The following is a 16435-nucleotide window of genomic DNA, read 5'->3' as shown; positions in this document are numbered from 1 at the left end:
CCTGAGGTGGTAATGTTGGTTTTGGCAGTCTAGAGGCTGCTTGGGAGTAACTGGCTCTCTGACCAGTGGAGTCATCTTGCTCTCCTCCATCACAGCGGGGCTTTGCAAGCGCTTAGCAAGCCATTTCCCAGAACCCCATTTGAGATTCTGTGGGGCTCTGCCTCCAGGCTGGTATTTGTGGATGGGCTCAGTCTAAGCCAGATAGTGCATTCCAGAGAAATGACAGCTGGAATTCATGTAATGAAGGAACCTGGCTGCTTTTTGCTGAGTGCTGTAAGGCATGAACCATGGACTGGATCACCAGGGTGATTTGAAAGGAAAGGAGAGGCATCTCCCTCCCTTGAACTTGTTACCCAATCTCTGAAGAGATATGCCACTGCAGCTGGTGACACAACAGGGGGAAAGCGCTGGGCTCCCCCACTTCTGGCCGTGTCTGGTCTGGTGTCTTGCCTGGGCCCTGGTCTCCCACCACCCCATCCTGACAAGGCAGTTGGCTGGTCTCTCACTGTCCACAGGTAACAGCCTCTTGGCCCTGAATTTTACTGTTCCTTCTTTTCACATACAGAAGGTGCTTTCCTGAGCTAGTTAAGCCTCTTGAGGTATAAGGAACAGACACTACTCCCTGTACAGGGGGCTCGTGTGACCAAGAAGAGAGGCTTTCAGAAATCCTGGGGTGGTGATGCAGCATGGTGAGGCCTGAGAGGAGATGTGTGGCTGGAACACGGAGGGCCTGGGCTCCACCTGAGGTCTGACGGCCTGCTCACCTTCTCTCAGTGACTTGCTCTCCTCTGCTGCCCTAACTCCATAAATTGGTCCTTTAGCCCAATACCGTGCAGCAGGTTCTGGCCTAAAAGATCTTGCTCTGTGTATCTCCTGGTCCCCAATATCGAGGGCACTGATGGGCATGCTCATAGCTCTACAGACATTTAGCAGGGACATGAACAAATGCGGCCATTTGCTTATTCACTCCTCTTAATAGAGGAACTGTTTTAGGGGTAGGGATTGTGGTTGGGCCTCTTTGAGCCTAACCTGGAACTATAGTAGATTGGAGTTTCTTCTGAGGTAAGGAATGATAGTCTTGGCTGTGTGTGTCTGATCGACCATAGCAGGCAAAACCGTGATGAACTGGCATTAGCTCAGACTTGGAATTCAGTCAGGTAAGGCTTACGTTTTTGGAGGGAAGCATTTGTATTTTCTTCATTTTCCTTGTTTTCTCTTAGTACATTTCTGGGGGGTTTGGCTGAAGTAGAGCAGGAAGAGAAGGAGCTGGCAGAGTGGGGACTCAGATGGGAGCTGGTCCTTCAGCATGCTCTGGGCTGCGTGGCTGAGCTGGAAGACCATGTCCAAAGCTTCCGTTGTATACTTAGGTTCACTGCCAGTGGAGCTTGCCCCATGTTGTGCCTGCTGCCTTCACAGCTGAATTGCGCTATTTCGAGGCTGACTAGAAGACAGAAGCTGATCTCACACCATGTCAGCTGCCTAGCCTAGCCCAGAGCTTTGGATTTGTGTGGATCGTTCATTTTTGTATCCCTGGTGCCTAGCTTAGTGGGTAGCCCGTGTGGATCTTCAGTAAATATTTGTGAATGTGACGTGCCAGTGGGGATGGTGTCTGGTGAGGTGGCAGACAGGAAGAGTGGTGTCTGCCCAAAGTGCCTGCTTCCCAGACTGCGTCTGCTGTGGCCAGGTGCACACTGTCAAGGGGAGCAGTTTTATCCCCCTGCTGGCCAACAGCTGCTCTATGCCTCATTTCGGATAGGGGCTCCCTGCTGTATACTGTGTCAAGTTCTCTCCCTGTTTCTTGTGTACTTTCAGTCTTCTTGTGTGCCGAAGTTACCTGTGTGTCCCCAGCCCCTGGCACCATCCTGACACACGTGTTGGAGAGAAAGACAAATAAGTCAAGCAGGCTGTGAAATGACAAGTTGTGGGCCAGAATCTTGGACTGATAGGCTATTTGAATCAGAGGTGACTGCCTCCCACACAATTCAGCCTTTCCATGTTGCCTTTAGATACCAGGAATCTAGAGGGCAGGGTCTCTCCCAAGGGTGCATGGCCTCCCAGAGCAGGGAGAATTGAGCACACATCCCTCGTTGTACACCTTGGCCTCGTTGCACTGCTGATTCTGAATATCCTCAGTTTCTATGTACTAGGTCAGACTTTTGGCATGTTTGGCGATGTCTGTGTGCACATGTATAAGTATCTCTCACCTAAGTTACGTTTTTCAACTGTTGATCCAACAGCTGTCACTTGAATGCCTTGCAGACACTACTCTCTGTGACCATGAAACGCTGGGTGTCCACATTGCTGGTGGCCTGGTTTGCTGTCCTGGGCCGTGTGCAGGCTGAATTCTTCACTTCCATTGGTATGTGCCAACAAGACTGTTGTCTCCCTGAGCAATCCTTGGCTCAAGTGTCAGGGAATATCACCGCCTAAGTCCTGTTCTTACTCAAGATGGGATGGCTCACCCACTGATTTTGAACAGTTCAGGGGAAAGTGGGGCTTCTGGAGCTGCCATTTCCCCTTCCGAGGCCCTGGTGACCTGAATGTCCTTCCTAGGAGCTAGCTGTCTCAACTGGGTCTCCTCCCTGAAAATTGCAGGCTGCTGCTGGGTTTCCTGGCCTTTCTGACCATCTTTCCCCAGGGTCAGAGAGTGGTTCTGAGCAGAGAACCCTTAGGATATCCATGCCCTGGTGACAGGACCCAGCCGGTGGCAATAGGAGAATGAGATTTGGGGCTTCTTCCTGAAGGCACTCCCAGCGCGCTTATCTCACTGGCCCCTTAGAGCCTCCGCCTCTTTCTTACTGAAACTGGGGGCCAGGACCCTGTGAGTGCCTATGCTCCCGTTAACTTCCACGTCCCGGTGATCCCATGAGAGTTGACATGATGGTGGCCCAGAGGACTTACTTCTGTGCTTGGGTTCTTTGCCCCAAGGAGGGAGGCTAGATGCCTCTCATCTATTTCTTACTGGTTCTGCCTTTTTTCTTTCTCTGCAGGGCACATGACCGACTTGATTTATGCAGAGAAGGACCTGGTACAGTCTCTGAAGGAGTACATCCTTGTGGAAGAAGCCAAACTCTCAAAGGTTAAGAGGTATCTGATGTCCTAAATCCTCACCCTCCCCCCTCCCTCCCCCCATAACCCTCCTAGGGTGCACATAAGAGGAAGCCCTTGAGAGACCGGTGAGGAGCTGGCCTGGAAGTTACTTCATGCCAGTCCTCTCAGTGCTTGGGTTAAGGACTCCCTGCTTTTCCCTTTCTATTTAAGAGTCTTTTTACATACATTGGTGTACCCACCCCTTATCTAGATTAAAGGGCTTGCAAGTGTTAGTGAGGAGTTGCTGTTTTCATTTTCTATTGCCTCTCGAAGGGTCCTGAATCTCACCAGAGAAATTGCCATAGGTTGAGACCTGTGTGAGTGGGCGTGTTAGTCTTCTTTTTGTTTTGTTTCCTCAGCTGGGCGGACAAAATGGAAGCCTTGACCAGCAAATCAGCCGCTGACCCTGAAGGCTACTTGGCCCACCCTGTAAATGCCTATAAATTGGTGAAGCGGCTGAACACAGACTGGCCTGCGCTGGAGGACCTTGTCCTGCAGGACTCAGCCGCAGGTGAGGGACGGTGAACGTGTACTGGGTGGGCCATTATGTCTGGGGAGTGTGTATCTGAGCCTGTCCTGGGTCTGAGGGTGTTGATGGGCATGTGCAGTATGTGAACATGTAGTCCTGTGTTCTCTGCTCGTCCACCTTCTGTGGTGCACAGAGCCCTCTGGCCTTCTCCCTTCTCTGTGCAGACCTATCAGTTGGCTGTCCTTGTTTTTAATATGTAATTAGGTCTTGCTTTTTCCTGCATTTTCATTTCCTTTTCGGGCGGTACTTTTTTTTTTTTTTAATTTTTTTTTCAACGTTTATTTATTTTTGGGACAGAGAGAGACAGAGCATGAACGGGGGAGGGGCAGAGAGAGAGGGAGACACACAGAATCGGAAACAGGCTCCAGGCTCTGAGCCATCAGCCCAGAGCCCGATGCGGGGCTTGAACTCACAGACCCCGCGAGATCGTGACCTGGCTGAAGTCGGACGCTTAACCGACTGCGCCACCCAGGCACCCCTCGGGCGGTACTTTTTTAAATCATGCTTTACTAATATGTTTTCATAGAAAAATTAGAAAACATAAAATAATCATGTAAGAAAATTAGAATTATTTTTTTTTTGATTTTTTAGATCTTTATTTTATTTATTTATTTTTTCAACGTTTATTTATCTTTGGGACAGAGAGAGACAGAGCATGAATGGGGGAGGGGCAGAGAGAGAGGGAGACACAGAATCGGAAGCAGGCTCCAGGCTCTGAGCCATCAGCCCAGAGCCTGACGCGGGGCTCGAACTCACGGACCGCGAGATTGTGACCTGGCTGAAGTCGGACGCTTAACCGACTGCGCCACCCAGGCACCCCAGATCTTTATTTATTTTTGAGAGAGAGAGAGAGAGACAGAGCATGAGCAGGGGAGGGGCAGCGAGAGAGGGAGATGGAGAATCCAAAGCAGGCTCCAGGCTCTGAGCTGTCAGCACAGGGCCTGACGTGGGGCTCGAACCCACAGACAGTGAGATCATGACCTGAGCTGAAGTTGGATGCCCAACGGACTGAACCACCCAGATGCCCAAAGAAAATTAAAATTCTTAATCTAGCTGCTTGGTGATAAGCACTATTAAAATTATAGTCTTCCAGGGTGCCTGAGTGGCTTGGTCATTTAAGTGTCCAACTTAGGCTCAGGTCATCATCTTGCAGTTTGTGAGTTCGAGCCCTGTGTCGGGCTGTGTGCTGACAGCTCAGAGCCTGGAGCCTGCTTCAGATTCTGTGTCTCTCTCTCTCTCCACCCCTTCCCCACTCACACTCTGTCTCTCTCTCTTTCAAAAATAAATAAACATTTAAAAAATTAAAAAATTTTTTTTTCGGTCTTCCTACAGTTAGATTTACATAAAAAAAAATGGACCCATACATATATTCCAGGGGATGCAAACTTATTTGCTTTGAGGGACCAAATGAATTAACAAAAGTGAGTTAAGTGGACTGGGTAGTGGGGCCAGCATAAGCTAGGGATCATGGGCCTCATCTAAATCCATTTCCATTCATATATTTTAGAAACAAAATATATCCAGGAGCACCTGGGTCATTCATTCAGTTCAGTATCTGACTCTTGGTTTTGGCTCAGGTCGTGATCTCATGACGGTTTCAGGAGTTCGAGCCCCACGTTAGATTCTACATTGGTAGCACAGAGCCTGCTTGGGATTCTCTCTCTCCCTCCCCCACCTTCACTGTCTCTGTCTCTCTCAAAATAAATAAACTTAAAAAAAAAGAAATAAAATGTATCTTTAGGCAGATTTGTGCTGTAAGTGTATAGTGTTTTTCTGAATTTTCAGTTTCTCTCTATATACATTAAATGTTATATGACATGGTTTTATGTATTTTTATTTTTTTTTAAATGTTTATTGATTTATTTATTTTTTGAGAGAGAGATACAGAGCGTTTGTGGAGATGGGGCAGATAGAGAAGGACACACAGAATCCAAAGCAGGCTCCAGGCTCTGAGCTGTCAGCACACAGCCTGACGCAGGGCTCGAACTCACAAACTGCAAGATCATGACCTGAGCTGAAGTCGGACGCTTAACCAACTGAGCCACTCATGTGCCCCAAATGTTATAAAACATGATTTTAATGTCTGGACAGTAATAAGTCAAACTGATCTAGTGTAAAACTGGTCTAGTCAGTGGAAGTGGGATTGTTTCCAAATTACCAGCAATCGTGCACGTACATCTTTGTGCCTATCTCTGATTATTTTCTTAGGATAGATTCTTAGAAGTGGTTTTTGCAGGTCAGAGTCTGACTTTTCTTAAAGCTGTAACTATGCTTAGTGCTTTTTACTATGCTGGTATTTTCTGTGCTCTAACATTTTCCTCTCAGCAGGAGATGGTGGGGCAGGCACGGATGTGGGCCCCCCTGACTCTAGCCCAGAGCTTAGCCTCCTGGACTCACTGCCTCTTCTCCCTGAGTTGGGAGTGCTGATTAACTTCAGACTGGTTGTCTCTGGCTGAGGGAGTTCAGCCCATGTGGCCAGACTGGGCTGGGCTTGGCTGGGGGCAGGGTGGCCTCTGGGGAGGGATTGGTGAGTTCAGCCAGGCTGGAGCTGTGCCCAGTGAGCTCACTGCCTCCAGAAGCCATGACTGCCTTTCCCAGCCCCCTGTCTTCCAGCCTGGGGCTGTAGCTAAGAACTGACTGTTCTGTCTGCACTGCCGTAGAATAAGAATAAGCCTGCCGGGGTGACCTTCTGCTCCCCAGTCTTGCTGTCTACACCCCAATCCCCACTGTCAGCATCTGGTTCTTTTAGAAAACATTATAATTACCAGAAGGCACACAGGACAGGCCTAGAGAGCAATAGGTTGTTTTCACCTCTGACTTTGAGAATTCTTGCCTCTGAGATGAGGGGGACATGCTGATGGTGTGGCTTTTTCTTTTCTTTTTTTTTTTTCAACGTTTATTTATTTTTGGGACAGAGAGAGACAGAGCATGAACGGGGGAGGGGCAGAGAGAGAGGGAGACACACAGAAACGGAAACAGGCTCCAGGCTCTGAGCCATCAGCCCAGAGCCTGACGAGGGGCTCGAACTCACGGACCGCGAGATCGTGACCTGGCTGAAGTTGGTCGCTTAACCGACTGCGCCACCCAGGCGCCCCTGGTGTGGCTTTTTCTAAGGACATGTTTTCTTTTTCCTGAATTCCAGACTCTTAGAGTTCCTGACTGTGCAGCCATGAGAAAGACAGGATTACAGCTTCTTGGTCCTTGGGTCCAGGGATGGTTAGAAGTGGGTGTTTTAGTCTGAGGTTGTGAAAGTAGGTGGTCATGGGTACTGCTGTCCTGAGGAAGAGGCCAGGGAAGAAAGGGCCTTGGAGCTCCCCCTCCCACTTTTCAGCTCACAGGCAGAATTGAAACCCCTGAATCATCTTGGAAGTGCCTGGCCTCCACCTGGAGGCCTGAAATTGTAGTAGGTGTATATCTTGCTGAAGAGCTAGGGCTTGGAGCCCAAGAATAGCCTCCTTGGGTACTTCTGTGGTCAGGAGCTGTCCTGGCTCCAGCCTGGGGTCTTGAGCGCTACACTCTGGGAGCTCATGCTCTGAGCTTACTGTAGGTCTGAGTGGCATGAGTCCCCTAGAGAGAGAGCCAGAGCCAATGTGTTCTCTCAGGGTAGCATGCTGGACTTGGACAGCCCCACCTCAGTGCTTGGCCTGGCCAGATGGTCCCCCAGTCCCTAATCTGGGGGGTGGAGACAACACCAAATGCTTCCAAGACTGTCATCATCACCTTTCTGGATGATAAGGGCCAGTGATCAGTAATGAGTGGCCAGCTGGTTCCCTGAGTTGACCACCTTTGCCCCTTGGGCTCCTTAACCTGGAACGGGGGCTAGAAATGTGTTTATCTGGCCAGCCCAAGGATCCTGAATCCATGTGATTCATTTTCCACTAAGTGGTCAGCAAGTCCTCCCTGAGTCGTCTTCTGTGCCCTTTTCAGTTGCTGTCTCTGTCTTCTGACCCTTCTGTCTCTACTGGATCTGAGTGCTTTGGAGCCAAGACTCCCAGACTCTCACATGTAAACCAGTGTGTGGGAACATTTTTGTTCATTCCAAATGAGCAGTCAAGGCAGACAGTACAGTGAGGAGTAAGAAAGGAGATGTCTTAGCGGTCCTGGGTGGGTCAGTTCGTTAAGCGGCTGACTCTTGATTTTGGCTCAGGTCATGATCTCCTGGTTCATGGGATCGAGCCTCGTATCGGGCTCTGTATTGGTGGCATGGAGTCTGCTTGAAATTCTCTCTTTCTGTCCTTCCTCCATTTGTGTGTGCATGCTATCACTCAAAATAAATAAACTTAAAAAAAAAGAGATCTCCATGGACTGGAGTTATCAGGGTGGGCTTCCTGGAGGAGGGGCAAGCAGCCTTTGAGGGAAGGGGCAGGGAGATTGCACTAGTTAGAAACCCTCCAGTGGGTACCTCTCTGATCCCAGGTGAAATTGTGCCCTTGGATCAAGGGTAACTTCTTGTTCTCACTCTCATTTGGAAGGTTTTATTGCCAACCTCTCTGTGCAGCGGCAGTTCTTCCCCACTGAAGAGGACGAAATGGGAGCTGCCAAGGCCCTCATGAGACTTCAGGACACATACAAGCTGGACCCAGACACCATTTCCAAAGGGCAACTTCCAGGTACCTTACCTCTCAAGGCTTTACCTGTCCAGTGTGTGTGTGTCTGTAATGGCATCTGAACAGGGCTGGAGCTACTGCCAGTTTGTGGTGGGCGGACTGTCAGGCATGCTGTCAGCGCTGGTGGTGATCTGTCTTGGGTTTCCCATGGTGCCAGTTCCCTCACTCCCTGGCAGCCGCCTCCCGTCAGCCCCTCCCAACCTGCCTCCCACACCCTCTCCTCTCCCCTCTCAGAGAAAACTAAGGCTGCTGCTCAGGACCCCTCAGCCTCTGCCCCCAGAGCACTGCTCAGATCTGCTTTCAGACCTGCTTCTGTCCCCACACCCTCTGATTTCTTTTTGCCAAAGGCTGATCTCTGGACTCACTGCCCTGCGTCCTGTGTGTCCTCAGTTACAGTCTCTGCCCTGTTTATTCTTGGCCCACCTCTCTTGGCTCTTATCTGTGAGCTCACATGCACTGTCTGTTCTTACTCATTTTACAAACCCCTCCCTCAGGATTCAAGGCCCTTTGAGTCTCCACTGCTGATGGATCTCTTTGCCCTCCTGGTTAGATTGCTGGATAGCCATCCACATGGTCTGCACTTCTTGGTTCCCATGTCCTCCTAAACATGCAAAGTCTGGCTCTTTGCCCCCCATCCGCCAGTCTTGCCCCTGCCAGGTCACCAGCGGCCACTCAGCTGCTAAAGCCAGTGGATGGGTTTCAGGCATAATGTTCTTTAACTTTTCAGCAGCAGTTGGCACACTGATTATCGCAGTGTTCCTGATACTCTCGCTTCTTTGAATTCTGGGGCACTGATCTCTTTTCTCTTTTCGGCCTTTTGTGCTCTCTCTCACTTTTGCGTGCTCTCTCTCACTTTTGCGTGCTCTCTCTCTCTCTCTCTCTCTTTTAAACAGGCCCCTTTCCCATGATTGCCTCAGTATGTTTACAACAAGACATATTGGGCTTAGGGGACTGTTAGAGACCAATAAGCCCAGGGATTCACTTAGACCCTATTAGACCTTTGATGCCATTCACCTATGGGACCCTGGAGGAGGCATAAGCCCAGGGTATCACAGTGTGTGGGAGAAAGAGGCACTCTGTTGTTGGCTAGTCAAGGCTTAGAGTTTTGGCCCTGAGGAGTCTGGTGAGTCAATGGGAAGCAGTGTAGACTTCTTATTCCTGCCTCAATCAGGTCTTGGATCAAGCCAGACCATGAGGCTAGAGAGAGAAGGCCCCTCAGGGCACCTGCAAGATCTGTTCACCCTATAGCTGTGAGAATGTTTGGTAGGAGGAGAGAACCACACTCAAGCATTGACTTTATACATGTAGTTAACAGACCCATGCATGTCCTGGAGGGAGAGTGAGGGGTGGAAGGGAGTTCTTCCCCAGGATTCTTTTACCTTGTGTTTTTCCCTAAGCACCTTCTCCAGGTGAGCCCAGCCATTGCCATCATTTGAGGCATCACCTGTACCTGGATGACATCCATATTTGTGTTTCCTATCAAGGCTTGTCTCCTGAGCTTCCAACCAGTGTAGGCAAATGCCTGTGGGGCATCTCTACTTGGGTGTTTTGTGGGCACCTCCAAAGTCACATGTTCCAAACTGAAATCCTCATCTGCTTTTGAAATGCCTCTCCTCCTCCCTCACTCCTTACCTGAGCAAAAAGCACCTCCATCCACTGGCTGCCCAAGTCAGAATACCAAGGTATGTGGATTCTACCTCTCTTATCATGTCTTCTTTACTTGGAGGCCCTGACTCCAGCCTCATGGAGCCTTATTTCTCAACTGTATTATTGAAATATGTCATTTTGACCTGTCACGTCACTCCTTAAAAGCACTCTCCATGTAGTCACAAGCACATATCTGTTTATATCAGTTCCTGATCACAAAGCTTAACTTTAACTGCTAAACCCAAATTCCACCTATGTGTGATCTTTGAGTCTTGCATGGAGACCTCTCCCTCTGTTCCTTGTCCATACTGCGTATTAAATTTGTACTAAGCTACCTACCCCTCAGCTCCTTTGCCCATCCCACACCCTCTGCAGAAGTACCTTTACCCACATCTGCTGGGTCTCATGTCTGATTGCCCTTCAGTACTCAGGTCAGCCGGTACTCTCCAGGGAGCACTCTCTAGCAGGTAGACTTTTGATTTGCTTCTGGGGAGGATGCTGAGTATCTGGGAGCTATTGTTGACATTCTTGGCATTTGTGAGACATGCTGATAGTTGCTACTGATTATTAGCATTCTGGGGATCATAGAAGACATCTTTATGCATTATCTTGTTGAATTCTTGTTCAAGTCCTCTAAAATTGATGGTGTTTACTTTAGATGTAAGGGGACTGAGAGTCAGAGAGGCTAAGTAACTTATTCATAGTCACACAGCTGGTGGTTGCCATAGTGAGGCCCACATAGACCCAGCTTTGTCCATCTAGCTCAGCTGCTGTGTTATACTGACTCCATCACTGTTGGTTCCTGGGCCTACAGAGCCAAAGATCTGTGCAGGCCCAAGGATGATGGCCAGGGGCTCAAGGAACCCCTTCATCTCTGGCCTGTCTACTAACTCCACCTATCCTCCTCACCTTCCTATCCCACGTTGTCTGTTGCTGAGCCATCAGGGCAAACAGACCCCAGTCTCTGAGGTACCTGACCCATTGCAACAGGGGTTTTATTGTGGACAGAGCCCCATCTTGGACATTAGGCAGAAAGAACTCCCTCTGAGGCAGCTCTTCCATGTCACCCATGCCTAAGTTGTTAAGAGAGTTAACGGAGATTCCCTCACTGTCCAGGGAGGGTCACAGCTCTTCTTTCCTCTTCCTGAGACCTGCTTTCTCATCATTCCCTGAGGAATTCACTCATGGTCCCTCCCACTTTGCCCCCACCCTAAATCCTACATGTTTCTGTAGCTGGCATACCATATCTTGTCCTTGACTTGAAACTACCTTCATTGTCACTGTACAGTGCTGAGCCCAGGCAGGACCTGTAGAATAGATGCTCACCAAGGTCCCCGCCACCTAATGGTCAAAGCTGACACTGCAGGCTTGGCTCTTGACTTCCCTTGGCATCTGCCCCACAGCACTCCTGGCATTGTTTGTGCTACTACCTCTTAGGTCCTTCTCAGTGTTACTCTTTGTCCTTTCTCTGCAGGTGATCTGTGGGGTTCTGACCTTAGCCACCTTCCCTACTCTTGCCCTATACTCTTGCTGGAAGTGATTATCCTCATCTGTGGCTTTAGCTGCCACATAAGTTCTTTGTTTTATATTCACCTAATTTTTCTCCCTCCAAGTCTGTCTGATTTGGCCAGCTGCCCAACAGATATCTCCTCTGTGGCTCACAGGACCTTCATACTCTTCTGAATACTACTTTCTGGGCTTCCTGGGTTTCTCCACAACAAAGGCCCCTTCCCACATGGGAGAAGGGGAGTCTGCGGCTGGGAGATTGGCTGTGAACTCCAGTTTTAGGCAGGACCAGCCTCTCTGTGCTCACTTTGAAGTGCATGGTCTGAAGCCATGGTGGAACTCAGCTGGGATGATGCCCTCCCACCCCCCACCTTCCACTCGTCCAGGCTTCCTCAATGTGGGTATCTTTCTGCCAGCGCAGAGGCTCTTTGGAGACTGACCATTGGCCTCTCCTGCTGCAGGAACCAAGTACCAGGCAGTGCTGAGTGTGGATGACTGCTTTGGGATGGGCCGCTCAGCCTACAATGAAGGCGACTATTACCATACGGTCCTGTGGATGGAGCAGGTGCTGAAGCAACTCGATGCTGGGGAGGAGGGCACCACAACCAAGGCCCAGGTGCTGGACTACCTGAGCTATGCTGTTTTCCAGTTGGGTGACCTACACCGTGCCCTGGAGCTCACCCGCCGCCTGCTTTCTCTTGGTAAGGATGTTCTAGGGGAAGGTCAGAGCTGATGGGGAGGTGGCAGGAGAACTGGTCACTCTGCTGGCCACTGTCCTGGGACTGAGCCAGTCTCACATGTCACCTGGCCAGTGACTAATGCCTTAACTGCTTTCAGGCCTATTCCAGCTGCCACCTAGTTCTTTACTCACCTTATTTCTGGCCTTAGCCCTTGCCCAGTTGCTGATGGATACCCTCAGACCTGTCGTCCTACACACTCCCTTTTTAAATAGGAATCCAGTGCTGCAGTGCCTCTGCTGCTCTGCGGGATAGAGAGCCTTCACAGTGTCAGGAACAGCTCAAGAGGCACTTGAGGGTTTGTGCAGTGACAGAGGCCTGCCCCATTAGTTAGAGGTCTGAGGTCTAACTGGTGGGATTTGGTATGGCATTGGTGTTTAGAATGTCTTGTGGTGTTGGATTGAAGGAGATCAGAAGCACTGTGTCTTTTTCTTTTTAAATTTGAATTTTTAAAAATGTTTATTCATTTTGAGAGAGACACAGAGAAAGAGAGAGAGTGTGCGCAAGCGGGGGAGGGGCAGAGAGGGGGGGAGACACAGAATCTGAAGCAGGCTCCAGGCTCTGAGCTGACAGCACAGAGCCCGACGCGGGGCTCGAACCCACAAACCATGAGATCACGACCTGAGCCGAAGTCGGATGCTCAACTGACTGAGCCACCCATACGCCCCAGCAGTGTGTCTTTAAAATCTATCTGTTCTACCTCTTTACTAACATATGGAATTATCACAGTCGAGAATTTCATAGATCAGCTGCTGTTTTTCATGAGCCTTGAGTCTGATGCCCCCTAGCGTATGATTGTCCTGTAAGACTGATGTGGGCAGAGAGCTTTATAGATCCTTTCATGTTAGTAAGGGCCTTGGACCGGGAGTCAGGATGCCTGGATTCCTTTTCTGCATAACCTTAACCTAAATCTTTTAATATCTTTGGACCTCAGTTTCCTCATCTATGGAGTGGCACAGTAATCCTCTCAAATGTACTCCTTTGTGTTATTGAGGCACACAAAATGAAGCTGTGGCATTGTCATGGCTGTTCTTTTTGCCAGTATTTCAGCCTGCCTTCTTGTTGTGATCAGCATGTGATGCGGTCACTAGTAATGGGTGTACTCTAGGGCATGGGTGTAAATGACTCAGCCAAGTGGGGAGGAGGCAGCAAGAGTCTGTACTCCTTCTCTAGACCTGTGCCCATGGGCCCTTCAGGGAGGCCTGAGAGGAGACCCCTTGTGTGGCCGGCTAAGTGTCCCCCAGTCTATTGTTCCTTTCGCATCTCTGATGGAGTAGGGAGAGCCTGTGTCAGTTTTCCCTGCTTTGACCAATGAGCCTCGTTAGGTGCTGTGGAAAAGCAGAATGCTGCATGCAAAGTGAGCTGCCAGGAGAGAAAACCACTTACAGGATAATTTCTCTAAGCGATCTAACAGATGTTTGTGGTTTCCTTTTCCTTCTTGTTCTTTGCTCTTTCTAGACCCGAGCCATGAACGAGCTGGAGGGAATCTGCGGTACTTTGAACAGTTGTTGGAGGAAGAAAGAGAAAAAGTGTTGTCAAATCAGACAGAAGCTGGGCTAGCAACACAGGAAAGCATCTATGAGAGGCCTGTGGACTACCTGCCTGAGAGGGATATCTATGAGAGTCTCTGTCGTGGGGAGGGTGTCAAACTGGTGAGAAAACATGGCTGGGTCCTATATGTAGACCTAGATTTCAGCTCTGGACGAGCACATTTGGGGAGGGTGTTCCTGTGTGTGTAGGCCGTTTCCTCAACTTCTTCCCCAGTTCTTTGTAGCCTCTGCTGTGGCTGACCTATGGGTGTTCTCTGAGGTAGGATTATGAGACTGTCTCCCCTGATGATCCAGGCAGAGTTTCTTTCTTTCTTTTTTTGAACTTTATTTATGTATTTTGCGAGACAGAGAGAGACAGTGTGAGTGAGGGAGGGCAGAGAGAGAGAGAGAGAGAGAGAGAGAATCCCAAGCAGGCTCCACACTGTTAGTCCAGAGCCTGATGTGGGGCTCGAAGTCACAAACTCTGAGATCATGACCTGAGCCGAAATCAAGAGTTGGACACTTAACCAGTTGAGCCACCCAGGCACCCCACAGGCAGAATTTCAATCCTCTAAGTTATTACCAAGCTCCCCTTCCCATCCCAGCATGCCCAGCTTCTGCTTGACCCATGCTCTGAGGAAAACCATGAGTGTGGATGTGGCCCAAAGGGAAGTTGTGGTCTGTGTAGTAAAGACACAATAGTAGCTACAGCTTAGTCTCAGGTGTCACTGGCTTTTGAAAGCCTTGGGATTCCATTGCTTCCTCCAGGAGGCTCAGGTGTGAGGCGGTCTCTGGGCCTTTTCCATGCCCATGTCTGCTTACCTCCCACTGGCTCCTCCACCTGGAATGGGTTCTCCCCAGCCTCAGCCCTTCTGAAATTCTAATATCTCTGTGAGAGGGGTCAGGGATCACCCTGTGCCACAGCACTTGTGGACGTGAGGAATTCTTGGAAGAGGAGAAACATTACATGATTTGTGGGGTATCATTTCTCTCAGTCAAGCTGAGGGGCTCTTATTTCTTCTCTGGTGGGGCAGAAGGGAGCAGCTGCTGGACACGACATGTGAGACCAGCCTCTGCACCAAGCCAGCCTGGGTCCGAGGTTTAAGACGCACTTTGCTCAGGACCTCTCACTCTGTGTGCTCTCCAGACTCCCCGGAGGCAGAAGAGGCTTTTCTGTAGGTATCACCATGGCAACAGAACACCACAGCTTCTCATCGCCCCCTTCAAAGAAGAGGATGAGTGGGACAGTCCGCACATTGTCAGGTACTATGATGTCATGTCTGATGAGGAAATCGAGAAGATCAAGGAGATCGCGAAACCCAAAGTAGGTATCTCTGCACTTCCTTCCTGGCCACCTCATCCCTGGTACCATGGAGTGATTTCTTTGTTTATTCAGCTGGCCTGTTCTGATATGCAGCATGAGTCTGCTGTCTGGGTGCTGAGGTACTGCACAATTTGACCTTATGGGTTCCTGGTCCAATGCTGAAGAAAACTGAAGGAACCATTGTGAACAGCCAAGTGCTAGGACAGAAGACCTCACTGGTTTTTACTAGTTATGTTGTTCAGTTAGGTCTCTAGTGTTAGTTTATTATATGCTGAAGTACTGATCATAAAAATATATTTTTTAGTAATAGCTAATGTTTACTGAGTTCTTAAGTATGGCAGGCCCTGTTCTGAGTGCTTAACATATATTAGCTATCACGTCTCTTAAACCTATTATGTCATTGTTTTCATTTTACCCACGAGGAAACAGACCTGTGTAGTTTGCACCTGGTTGCTCAACTGTCTCATTCTTCTTTGGGTTTTTAGCTGATTCTCTTACGTTGCCCAGACACTGTTAGCAACTGCAAATACGGAACATTTTGTTTTCTCCTTCCCAGTAATTATAGTTCCTCTGTTTTTATCTTCTTGGGAACTGCTCAGAACTCCATGAGCATTAACAGTATACATCCTGGTCTTGTTCCTGAATTTCCTGGGGATTCCTATGGTATTTCACTACTAAGTATACAGTTGGCTGTTGGTTTTTGTACATTTGTCATCAGGCTATAAAATTATTCTTATATTTCTAGTTCATAGAAGACTTGTTTCTATTTGACGTCTTTCAAAGAGAACCATTTGGTGTTATGTCTCCACTGTTCTCTTATCATTGGTGATTACAAGGAGGGATTTAGTTAGATCCTGTATTGCTGTGCTCCTAATAGACTGGTAGTGGCCAGGAAGCCCAACACTTGTGGAGAGACAGAAAACAGGTTCCTATCCTGGCCCCTGCACCTCAGTTTGAAGCGACCTTGGCTTGAGGTTCTGGGACATTGAGCACTCAGAATCAGCCGTTGATGTTGCTGAGGGATGGTGTAGCCAGTGCGTGTGGAGAACAGGGACCAGGACCTCCCTTTCCACTCCCTGGGACAGCTGCAGAGTCGGCCAAGGAAGAAAACTGTTTTCCTCGTTGCCGGGCAAGAGAGGCTTTGTTATGCCATGACCTCCTGAGACATTCCTCACTTGTCTTTCAGACCAAGGCACTGCAGCATTTCTGTGTGTGTATTCACGATGGGTGTGTGTGTATACATGTGTGTGGCAGGGGCGGTGTAGTGGGGAGAAAACTTGTCTTTGAATAGAAGCCATGACATGTTGGCCATTAAAAGCTGACCTCTCCTTTCCGGAGCCTGTGAGGGACAGATGCTATTCTGGCTTTGAAGTAGGAACCATGAACTTAACTTGGTCTGCAGGGAATGCCTGGCAGCTGCTTTTTTGGGTCCCTGGCCTGCTTTCAAAATAGCCCTGTCTGTCTCT

At 49.2% G+C, this 16435-nt stretch overlaps 1 protein-coding gene across 8 annotated transcripts in view; it reads left to right on the top strand.

Moving 5' to 3' along the window:
* The window catches only part of P4HA2 (prolyl 4-hydroxylase subunit alpha 2), a 34746-nt gene that overhangs the window by 6544 nt on the left and 11767 nt on the right, over positions 1-16435 (top strand). For 7 of the 8 annotated variants that reach the window (XR_007152926.1, XM_047862392.1, XM_047862355.1 and 4 more), the window contains 7 exons: positions 2238-2359; positions 2991-3087; positions 3450-3601; positions 8092-8229; positions 11841-12080; positions 13575-13768; positions 14793-14969. Coding sequence is in view for 7 of the 8 variants with exons in the window: in XM_047862392.1 (XP_047718348.1) it covers positions 2278-2359; positions 2991-3087; positions 3450-3601; positions 8092-8229; positions 11841-12080; positions 13575-13768; positions 14793-14969 (1080 nt within the window). In the remaining variant the exon portion in view is untranslated. The remainder of the gene's footprint in view (positions 1-2237; positions 2360-2990; positions 3088-3449; positions 3602-8091; positions 8230-11840; positions 12081-13574; positions 13769-14792; positions 14970-16435) is intronic. The other variant, XM_047862363.1, reaches the window with a different exon arrangement.

Source organism: Prionailurus viverrinus, chromosome A1 (assembly GCF_022837055.1).
Source record: "Prionailurus viverrinus isolate Anna chromosome A1, UM_Priviv_1.0, whole genome shotgun sequence".
NCBI lineage: Eukaryota > Metazoa > Chordata > Mammalia > Carnivora > Felidae > Prionailurus > Prionailurus viverrinus.
This window is presented reverse-complemented; position numbering and strand designations above follow the sequence as displayed.